An 11893-nucleotide genomic window follows, 5' to 3' on the forward strand; every position below is an offset into this window, starting at 1 on the left:
TAATCATTTGCAATACTGTCAATCATGTGCAATACTGTCACAATCATGTGCAATACTGTCATAATGTGCAATACTGTCATAATCATGTGCAATACTATCACAATCATGTGCAATACTGTCATAATCATGTGCAATACTGTGACTTAATATCAATCATCCTGGCGCAATATATTCTGTCCCTAACAACTGTAAATAAGTGTTATTTTTAAGTGTATGAGTTTTGTTTAAAGAGTTTAAGTTATGCTTTTTTAAATTATATATACTCCTGTACCTAATCTGTGTTGCAATAAGAATTTCCCCATTGTGGGACAAATAAAGGTTATCTTATCAATAAACTCAGACCTTGATTATTCTGTCTGCTGGTCAAAATGTATTTAGCAAACAGCGGTAGGATTAGATGGGAAGAAACTAAATGGTATTATAATTGCAGTAAAGTTGAATTGATTTATAAACTTGAAGTACACATAAAAATGGCATAACAGCAGATGAAATGGCAAAACGGTCCATAAAACGGGTACTCTCACTTGTCATACATAAATCTACAGTAAAGCAAATTAACTCACACAAAAGGTTAAATAACAAACATTTTATTAAAGATTTACAGTGCTCCAGTTAAAGCAGTAAAAATAGACATTGTATGTGCTGACGCCTCTGACTGAGTCAGCATGCATCCTTATGCTCTTTGCAGCCTAGTAAAGAGGCAAAATAAAGTGAGAGTAAACGGTCTTCTCGGGGAAATGCAGGTCGTTACTTGGACAAGACAGAAAACGTTTCCAAGTTAATTAACTTCCTTAATCCTTTTCCAACAAATGTTTAGCTCTTTCAATAAAATGCTGTCATAACATAATTTTTTTACAAAGCGAAATCAAACTACAACACAAAACGGTCTATTTTATGTTACTTACAGATATAAAATATTGGCAAAAATAAACATAACAAAATCAAAGACGATGCTTTCTATTGGTTGGCCATTTTTCGGATGTTCATGATCAGCCTCTTGCTGTATTCTTTGTGATCCACAGGCTTCACTTCCATTACAGTGGCTTTGATTCTGGACTCATCCTGCAAGACAAAAGGGAAACTGTCAATAAGAGTGGTTTTCAGATGACTTCCATAGGTTGAATCTCTGGTCTGAATTGCTTTCCGATTACGTTTTAGCTAGAAAAACGTTTGCCATGTACCAATACAGTGGCAACGATACAATGGGGAGTTTAAATGAACAGGAGGAGGCAGACTGAGCGGGAGTTGCAGGTGTGTTGGGAGAACATGGGCCAGTGACACAGAGGACTCTTCTGTGGGGGACGGCGGGTGCAGCCTCTGGCACAGATCCTCGCTTCCTGCTCACATTCAGTCCAATCAGTCCTTTTATGGGCTTCCTCCACGAATACCGCGTGTGACCGACAGGAAACGTGACCCCGGCTAATGTACACCGGCGCCTTTGTGAACGCGCTCAGGCAGCTCATTAACTCAACTTTTGTGTCACTCGCACACAAAGGATCCGCCGTCACGTCCAGTCCAATTGTCTATCAGCTGGAAACATGTGTGAAAAATTGTATTACTTACATTATACGTTTCCAACTTGACTCGACTGCGGAAGATGAAGGTGTTGAAGTTGGCCTGCTGAAACACTTCGTCAAACGCAGCTTCATTCTAAAAGAGACATTCTAATGTTTTATTACAGTATATAAAATTACTTTACAAAGCAATAACTTCTAAAGGTTTTGGCCATGCTAGTGTGGAGCCAGAATAAAGTGAAATGAGACTTGGGCCCAGGTCATTTCCTGAGGGCAGTGTTGTATTTTCTCACCGAGTCCTTGAGCTGTCCCAGGTAAGCAGCATTCTGGCCCAAAATGGCTTCTGCACTCTCCTGGAAGCAAGTTACCCACTGGTTGTCTCCATAGTCTGCAATGTTTGCCTGGACCAAAGAGAAACAGATGAGCAACATCACATTTCAAAGGCATAACCAATATCACATGTGACAGCATTTTAGCAGTGCAACAAAAGCCTCGTTTCAGAAATGCTGCTAATGCGTCGAGCAGAAAAGGACACCGCTACAAATGAAATAGGCAAAGCTACATTTTGGAGTCGAGCTACAATTCAGATGCTGACTATGCTTTATTACATTGTGTGTTCTTTGGCTACATCTTTCTGTAATTGATCCTCTGCACTACACAGCAGGTTGTTATTGTGAGCAGCCTGGGTGATGCTTTAACTGCACCGTCAGGCGCCGAGTGCAGGCGAAGCAGAAAGGCTGAAAATAGGTGTCACTTACAGAAAGGATGAGGCGATACTTGAAGTTGGGGAACTCTTTGTCACACTTTTCGCAGCGGAACATGCCATTCTGCTGGTCCACCACTTTCTTATTGCAGTCTTGGGTCGGGCATGCTTGGTAAAGGCAGTTCTCCTTTCGGAGATACACTATAGTTGCAAGGCAGGTGTAGTAATCCGCCTTTGGACAAACGGGAAGAAACCATTACAACACCATTACACGGAGATTAAAATATGAAGGTGAAGGCTGCACTTAGCATTAGAAAACCTTTGGACCTTATTGTGATGCGCAACAATATATGCCCTAAAATCCCATCATACATATGCAGAGCACAGAGCTGTGCCGAGTGTGTGTCAAACAGGTACAGCCCTGCAGAAACACCGCCTCGAGGCAGCGCACCGAAGCATGTTCAAGAACTGTGGGGCATGTACGTGTCTTTATTTTTATACCAGAAAATAATATAGCCTCAATATGTGAAAATGCAAAGAAGCCCTTTAGATGTGTTGGGAGCAAACTGTGCCATTTTGAAATATGAAATGGGACTATTCTCTTATGTACCTATTGTGCTAATGTCAGAAAATACAGGAGTTATGGCTTAAAATTCAAGTATAGACATTCCACTAACACCAGGCTTGTATTTTGGAGACTTGTATCAACTCAGCCATATCTTAGCAAAGAGTACAAATATATTTTTATCTCAAGAACAGTTATATTAATGAAAAAATCCTCACTTAACTTATTTTTGTGTGGCTCTTGACAAAAATGATGGAAAAACTATAGAAATATTACGGTATTAAAATATACTTTGCATTTCCCTCTGTGTTAAATAATCCATGGTGGTATTAGACGTGTCTTATGTGGTTTGATGAATTGTCGAATCCAAAAACACTATTATTGATTAAATGTAGCTAAAAAGGTGTACAGTGTAACATTTGTGGTAGAGGACCCTCCACCAGGGAAGTTATGTAGTGGTAAGTTTATATTGGGAAACAATAGTAAGAGCTTTCCAAACATGTTTTATTTATTCGTTTAAGGAAGTGCCTGACATTTCCCCTGAAAGCTAAAAGCACCTGTTCCACGAGCAATGGGTATTCAACCAATCAGTGAACACATAATGTTAATGTTATTATATGAATGGATGAAGCGCTCAAGGCTAAACCAATAAATAATGAGTCAGGCTGTAATGAATAGGAAAATTGCTTTTTTAAACCATTAAAAACCACATGAGGTAGACTAGCATTATGCGGCTGCCACTATTTAACAAAAAGGCCTGAACATTCTAACCACTGCACAATTATCCTGGTGCCATCAACCTCTGCCGACTCTCAAAACAGAAACATTGATATTTTAAGTCACTCTGGATGAGTAAAAGGATAAGAGCTAAATGACATGGATGGAAAAGAATCGAGGAGCTGCCAGTGAAGAGTTTAATGATTTAGCACAAACACGCTGGACAACCTCTGCTGCCTTTCTATAATTTAATTAAGGGAGTAAATGCAGTTTTCATTAGGCTCTGATTGACCAGGAACGCTGCAGAAAAGAGGACAGGACGCCTAGTTTTGCCTCCGTCAGACGCCTTAAGTTGAACGCAATGTCAGAGCGGTGCACGGCGTGAAGGCACTTGCTGTCACGAGGAGACAGGGAGCAGCGCCCAAACGCGAGACTCTGACACAAAGATGTTGCTCTCCAGACAGTTTGTGTCCTCGGAGTTTAGGCTGCGGTCCTGCGTGTGCCGACCTCTCGCCCCGCTGTTTGAGACGCCTCAGGAGGGGCAGGACAGTGTGTCACAGTATGTAGAGGGCGAGCGCTTCAGACCACACGTTAGAACTTTAATGCAGTCAAGCCGAGAGAACCATAACTGGGGCTGTAGTCCTTTAGTCCAATGGTTCCCAAGTTCAGGGGGTCCGCCGATGATGTGGGGAATATTGAAAATGTATTTAACATGCAGAGATAAATGTATATTCAGGTTTACTGGCGTACCAAATTAATTTCCCTAGACCCATCCCCTGCAAATAATAGAAATAAGGCTACTTTTATCACTTTGTGGTTAGTCTCTTTGTGGTTGTGTTTTTTTGTGTTTGGGGGTCGCAAACGGTTGTCATTATGGAGGTCAAAAGGTTGAGAACCACCGTTTTAGTTTACCACATTTTTAGTGAAATAATTGATGCACACAGGCAATGTTTTCCAGCAATCAAGAGTTTCTTTTGTCCACCACAGCTCAACAAGAACACAGGGGACAGTGTATGTGTGTAAACATTATAATTTAAGTGCATAAATAAACAGAGCAAGACAATTAGCACTTATAATACAGATCTCACACCACTGTAAACCGTTTCAACAACATTAAACACACCTTCTCCCCGTGACCCAGGTGTTCCGTCTTCACGTCTGAGAGAGACTTCCAGTTGGTGTTTCCTCCTCCTCCGCCCCTCAGCTCTGTCAGAGACTGGGCCTCCATGGCATGGCCCTCCTTGTCATACCTGGAGGCATAAAACGGGTTCCAGATAAAGGCATTTGAGTGTTGAAACATGTCGCTCTAAAGCTTGTCTGTCAACAAAAAGAACTGGTCATAAATGTGAGGGCAATTTTAAAACATCCATCAGGCTAAGGAAAAAGACAAAGAAAAGGGTGCATCATAATTTGCCAAAATAAACATCCGCAAAGACTTTAGACCTATGCTACATAAAGAGGAGGGCAAATAAAAACCTGCATCACGTAATGTATGACATATACTGCATTTAAGAAAGAAAACCTAACAACTGACTAAGCATTTGGCCAAGTCTCAGGACTATGCACCAAAGCTACTTCAAATCAACTGGCACACCATTTTACGAGACTTGTTTTGTACATTAAGTACTAATTATTTCAAAAGTTATTTCCCCTGTACTCAATAAAGCGGATCAAATGATCAGGTTAAACGTTCAGTGATAGACTACAGCCCTTCCCCTGCGAGACAAAAGTTGTCCTGCAAACAAACTATTACTCAATTCACAACAAGACAGAATAAAGAAAAGCATTAAAGGCGATCGATGCAGCTCTCATTAGAGCAGATTGATCCGTACTGCCGTCAGTGAGGGACAAGCGCCCGGTCCTGGAGGATAAAAGGAGGAAACGCTCCACAGTGATGCAAATTTCACACCGCACAACTTTCATGACAAGTGTTGGCTCAGAGCTCTAATGCAGCGGTTCTAAAGCGGTGTAGTGAAGGCTTCTGCAGTTTATGTCACTGCTTTATTTAATATGGTTCAGTCCCGGCTTTGAAGTCGAGGCTTGTCCTGGTTTAGATCTGGCGTGCATATAGTGAAATGATCCTGATTTCATTTGATCTGTGAAGACTATTAGAGAGGTAAAATGCGTTTCCCAGATTAAGAATGATTTCCATTTATATCTATTGCTGTGGCAAGGCACAGCACACATTTTTGCTAATGGGCAAAAGTAAATCTTGTTAATGAGCATCAGAGCATGCACTCACACAACTTGAGTAATGGAAACAGACTTTAGAATCCTTAAGAGACATTCAACATTTGTAACAGCACTCATCCAGAGGCAAAGCAAACTGATCTTTATTGTAGAGTGAGGTTTCTCACCAGGCTCGGAGCTTGTACGCCTCGGGAATGTCCGGATTGACCATCAAGGTGCTGTTGAAGGACGCAGAAATGGACCTGCCCCCGAAGTCGGATAGCTTTGCTGCCTTGATTGCAACAACAGGTTGTCCAGAGCCATCAAACTTCTCAGCCTGTGGGATGAGGTAAAACTTAATTTAAAAATCAATACTTTTAGATGCCAGTTTAGCAAACTCGATGTGAAAGAAAGTGTGCAGCCTTAAGAGACACAGGATAATGATGTCAACACTGGCGGTTTGTTTTTTACATTAACTTCAACTCTGCTGTGGCAGCCCTTTCGGACCAGGACTACACACTAAAGAAAGAAAACACTGCACTAGATGCGAGGGAAAGAAGGGTAGAAAGAAGCTTGACAAGAAATTACCCACCGCAACATTCATCCGTCTAAAGTAGAAATAGCTCAATACTTGATCAAGAAGTAACCTCTGGCTTGTATAGTCAGTTATTTTAATTTTAAATATGGTCTATGAACGTATAAATGGAGAAAAACCCCAGTCACTCCCCGTTGTCCTTTGAGTCATTGACCCACCTCTTCTCCCCACAGAGTGACCGTCACCAACTTCCCCGACATGTCCATCAGATCCAGGGTGCGCTTGGAAACTTCACGGTTTGTTTTTGTGGTGAGGCGAGTCACCTCCTCAACGGACTTACACACACCAATCACATCTGCACAGAGAACCAAGAAATGTCTTAAGATTTAGTAACTGAAAAGCATATAAGCTTAACTTATAAGTATTAATACATAAGTTTATAACACAAAACACCTACATACTTGTTCTGTTTATGTTTTCACTTGACTTGATGTAATATTATGTAACATAATTAGACGAATGGCTGAAGCTCTGCACCCCTTTTAGCACTAATAATTACAGTCTTCCCATGTGGCTGTCAGCTGCAGTGGTGAAAACCAAGTTGGTTTCCCATCGTTATGGAAAAATGTCATGCCACAATTATATTTCACAATCTCAATGTCCAGATACTAAATGTAAACCGCCTGTTGTCATACAACAGGATGTGATGAGATCTACATGTTGTTACAATAGGACAAAGAACTAATCTGTTATGTATGACCCTAATCTATCAAGGCCTTGTCCCCATTCACTGGTGTTAACTTGTTTGTTTACTGTAGACGAGGTATTCACGCCTCCTGGTTTGGTATAAAACGTGCGTTTCTTGTTTTGACTTCCCTTAGGGGTGGACAGGACTCTGGTGGGGACAGATTTGTTTTTACTTGTGTGCAGTTGTAAACACACTTGTAAAGACAAATCTGTTTCAAGTGTTACTTTTTATTCCACAGAAAATCCACATCCTAAAGGATGGACAGATGGCGCCCTCTGGTGGTACAGTGTTCATTTGAGTTGCGCCATTTTGAATGAACCATTAAAACAGACAAGCACAATCTCAACAGATTTAACCCGCCCAGGTGCAGTTAGGACTCCAATCAAGAAATATGTGCATACTGTGCACACAAAGGGCTCCAGATGTAATAAAAAACGAACTTCACAACCAGTGGTCCGCAATAGCTTTTGTTCTAATCTGATATAAACAGCAGTCTTAAACTGAGGTCTTTGCTTCTTTCTACAGTTCATTTGAAACAAATTAGCTTTTTTTTTCTTTCTTCCAAAAACACCATTGTACTGCAGCGATCCCAACAAACCCAGGTTTGTCTTTCTTACCAATAACGGAATCCTTTTCCTTCATTTCTAAGTCTCCAATGGTGATGAAATCACACTGCACCATGGGCACATCAGCGCTGTCGTCACAGGGGATAATGGTCGTATCTCCGTTCAGAGTCATCTCATAATCGTTTTTTACAGACGTGTACTGTTTGTTGGCAATCTTCAGCGATGCTCTGGAGATGTAGTAAACCTGGCACGTACAATTGGATAGAGCATGTGTTAATCAGTGAAATATATACCTGAAAGAAATGGTGCAAACAAGATATGACTTCAGAGAGTGGAGGAATCAACAGCGCTGGCTGTGCATAAGCTGCTTATTGTGTGCTACACTGGTGCCAGATGACTCATCGTCTCAGTGGCTTTAAACAAAACTACTGACAGCAGTTAATGAATCAGTATGCAGCCAGGTCTGCCATTTACAGCTAACCAGGCTAAGTCAATCAGGAGAAAAGGCCTCACCTTGCCAAGTTCAATCACTTCAAAAAACTTATCCACTTCTTGGTTGAAGCCAGTGACCCTAATTTCTCCCTGCAAAAACAAACATTTACATTTACATACACACACATACACATGTTTTAGATACCACTACCACAAAAATATCCACTTGAACTCACACTCTCGTCCACAATCTCCATGGAAAAGAGTTTTCCATCCCCGCGAGAATTACTCCAGGTTCTAATGGAGCTTTTGTTAGTAACTCGGGCACGAATGGTCCACCTAAGATTGATAAACTTTTAGAAAACCAGTAATACCGTAGATTAAACCAAACCTGACAGATCTCTGCACTCACTTTGACTGGTAAGGGTTGAGACTGGCAATGGGTACAACTTTGGAGCCTCCTCCAGGGGTGCTGGGCATGCTGGATGCAGGCTTCTTTCCCACGTCCCGATTGAAAACTCTGTTGACTAATTTTGGAAGAAAAGCTACTCTATTATGTGTAGTAACAGAACAGTCAAACGTGTGACACATTATTCATCAAACCATAAAAAAAAATAAAAAAAAAATCAATCTTTGTTTGCAAATTCTTTAAATTGATTGGTCTCTAAATAATGCTTCTAACCTGAGAATTGTAATTGCTTTTTCCCCATAATCCCTGTTGAGTTGTTTGCATGCGTGAAAACAGACTTTGAATGCAATGACTCGTTTCACAGCCTAAGCAAAGTGTGACAAACTAAACTTCTAGAGCCGAGCCACTTTGGGAGAAGATACTTAAAAAGTGCTTCACGTTGATTGAATCTCACCAGAATTACGGTTCAAAGTGTCCACTTAAGTCCTCACTTTTGTCAACCTCTGCAATTCTGGTAATTAAGCCCAGAGATCAAGGAGAGCAGAAAGAAATGAACAATAACTGTGCTGATGAGGAAGGTGTCGGCAAGAAGCCCAGCTCCCTGGTGACAGATTACAGGAGGAGAACCTGCTCTGACACAGTGGAGACTGCAAATCCCCTCTTGACAGTCGGATTGCCTGTCTCTCTTGGCAAAAGTTATTTGCCAAGTGAAGCTTAAATGAGAAAAGGCAGAAATAAAGCTCATCTATAGTAGAGTCCGGTGTTAGTCACTGGACTTACTGGACAATGTCCATGCTGCCTCCAGTTCTACTGTAAGAAACCTTGGGGTCCTTTTTGACCAGGAACTCTCGTTCAAAGCTCATAAATCGAGTTTGTAAAACAGCCTCATTTTAATCTACGTAATATAGTTTAAATCTGAAAAATCTTGCCGAAAACGTATCCATGCATTTGTTACATCTAGATTAGACTACTGCAACTCTGCTTGCAGCGTGTCCTAACAGCTCTATTAAAAGCTTCAAAGATTCAAGATTGCTAACAGGAACTTAAGAGTACGGTGCTCGAGTCTCTTCACTGGCTCCCTGTCGAGTCTAGAATAAAATTTTCCTCTTGACTTATGAAGTCATAAATGATATGGCCCCATCCTACCTCAACGATGCTCTAGTGCCGTACCAGCCAAACAGAGCACTTTGACCTCAAAATGCTGGCCTTCTGGTGATCCCAAGAGTCTCTAAAAGTAGGCGTAGGAGGCTGAGCTCCTGCGTTATAGAATCAGCTCCCTGTCCATGTTAAAGAGGCCGACACAGTCTCTTCATTTAAGACCAGGCTTAAAACGTTCCTCTTTGAAAATCGCTTATGGTCAGGCCAGTTGTGAACGGAAATAAAAACATAGTTTCCCCATCTAAGCTGCCCTAGGAGCAACTATGCGGGGGGAGGTATGGCAGCTTGAGCACGGCTGCTTCTGACTACCTGTTCTATCAAACAATATTTAATATCACTTGCAATCTGTTCATTGCTGTTCACTGGGAGTGGATCAGGCACATTGACAACCTGTGAATACAGATTCTCAAACGGGCTCTACTTTATATGAACGGTTCTTCATCTGCCTGGAAGAACTGGTTCTCCTCCTGAGTAGGTTCAGCTCACTGTCTATCTCGCGTCCGCCTGTACTTCTGAGGGAGTCGGATCTCTCCTTCCCTGTGGAACTCCTCAAGGTTTCTACTTTTTCCCCAACGAGGTTTGGCAGTTTTTCCTTGTCGAGAAAGAGGGTCTAAGGACAGGGGATGCTGGGACATTTCCAAGTGTTGACCAAATAAAGGCAGGGCATCTTCTATAATTTGAAATTGAATACTGCCATCTGCTGGTGACATACATTAATTTCACAAAAGTGTCTTACCTTCATTATTGCTGTGCTGGGGATGGAGCGGAGGACGAGGGGCTGAATTTGACTGTGGCGGCTGCTGTGCTGCTGGTTTCTGACCTACAAAAATGTGTCCATAAATAAAGTAAACATTTAGATTGGTGATCAGTGCTCATTGGAAATCAGCAATTTATAAACTGATAAACGCTTAATTTACCTTCAGTGTAAGGAGTGGGCTCACCAATCTTCCCACCAACTTGTTCCGCTGACTTTACAACCTCTATTTCTAGAATAATGACTACACGTCTGCAAAGAGAAAGAGGTTCTGACTGAAAAGTACAGTTGTAGGAAATGGAAAAAGAATCATCACTGCAGACTTACCGGCCATCCTTCAGTATGTTGGTGACGTGCCTCTTGATCAGACAGATACAGTGAGGAGCCAGCGTGTTGTCCTCTGCCATGAAGTTCAGCTGAGTGCACAGCATAAACGCTGCAGACAGACAGAACAAAGTAAGTAAGTTAATCAGTTAACAAATCAAACACCTCAAAAAAGGAACCTACAGGTCATGGAGTGACGACCATCACTCATCATGGCCCTAAAACGAGCAGGGCCACTTCCTCCATCAATCTTGCGAATATTCTGTAAACAAAACGTACATTTGCAATAATGCTTGCTACTCAGTTTTGTATATTTATGACAAGACACTGCAGGGAATTCAAGATCCTTCAGTAGTTTACTTACTTAAATGTAAATGTTTATAATATAATAAAAGGGATTTTAGGTTACTTTTAGAAATGGAAGAATTGTACATATTTGGGGCAGGTTTAAATCTCTTGTTTTGTTTTATTGACATGTTGGATATAAGAAAAAAAAAAGCTTATTTAGCATTTGAGTAAACTAGATTTGATTGAAAACTGGCCATTTTTGGGGGGGAAGAGGCTTTTTGATAAAACGGCCTGGGAAGTTACAATGTCCTGGTTAAATCCATGGACGCAATAGGATTAAATGTAATACTGAAACATCATTAGGTGCAGATCAGACTACGTTGTTGTTTCTAGGTGAAAGCGTGTGTGTTGAGAGCAAACTAACAAAAAGACTATAACGTTTGATTCAATAAAACAAAAGGAGTTTTGCCTGTAGTGACTCACCACTAACTGCAGCACAACGTCGTTCATTGGCTGTCCATTTGCTAAAGCCTAAAAACAAAGATATCTGTACGTCAGAGAAAACAGTTGATACATGTAAAGAGCATTATTGAAAATACATAATGAGCAGTAGTCTGTTAACGTTAACTAAAAAGCAGATCAACCACAATCAATACTACTACAACTACTCAGAACAACTACAAATAATTAATGTCTTAAAAAGTGTCTTACCTCTATTGCGCCTTCTGAGAGTTTCATAGTGGCTTTCGTGTCGTAGAAGTTAATGTAAAACTAAAGATGACCTGTCCAAAGTCTCCGTTGTGCTTCAGCTGTCCCTGCTCAGTGTTTAGTGCGGCTAGCGCCAACTGCTCTGACAAACCCGCCAAGCTCCTAAGACCACTTCCTGTTTCCGATCCCGCCCACTGATCCCGGGTCAGATATCGGCCCAGGCTTTTACAACCTGTGTCCTTGAAGCTCACGCATGTGTAGCTGATCTGAGGCCAGTTCTCTGCGTCTGAGCGCCAAACGATT

At 41.3% G+C, this 11893-nt stretch overlaps 1 protein-coding gene across 1 annotated transcript; it reads right to left on the reverse strand.

Moving 5' to 3' along the window:
- Positions 1–571: 571 nt before the first annotated feature.
- rpa1 (replication protein A1) lies at positions 572–11746 on the reverse strand. Its single transcript, XM_072464352.1, has 17 exons — positions 11594–11746; positions 11366–11413; positions 10778–10856; positions 10598–10706; positions 10434–10522; positions 10253–10336; positions 8362–8476; positions 8186–8288; positions 8031–8099; positions 7569–7761; positions 6422–6558; positions 5857–6005; positions 4623–4749; positions 2273–2449; positions 1808–1915; positions 1564–1650; positions 572–1062 (listed from the first exon to the last, which is right to left on the reverse strand). The coding sequence occupies exons 1-17, from the start codon at positions 11618–11620 to the stop codon at positions 958–960; spliced, it is 1806 nt and encodes a 601-aa protein (XP_072320453.1). The 5' UTR covers positions 11621–11746; the 3' UTR covers positions 572–957.
- Positions 11747–11893: the final 147 nt, after the last annotated feature.

Source organism: Eucyclogobius newberryi, unplaced genomic scaffold (assembly GCF_026437365.1).
Source record: "Eucyclogobius newberryi isolate DKJ021-1_F unplaced genomic scaffold, fEucNew1.0.hap1 SCAF_10, whole genome shotgun sequence".
Taxonomy (NCBI): Eukaryota; Metazoa; Chordata; class Actinopteri; order Gobiiformes; family Gobiidae; genus Eucyclogobius; species Eucyclogobius newberryi.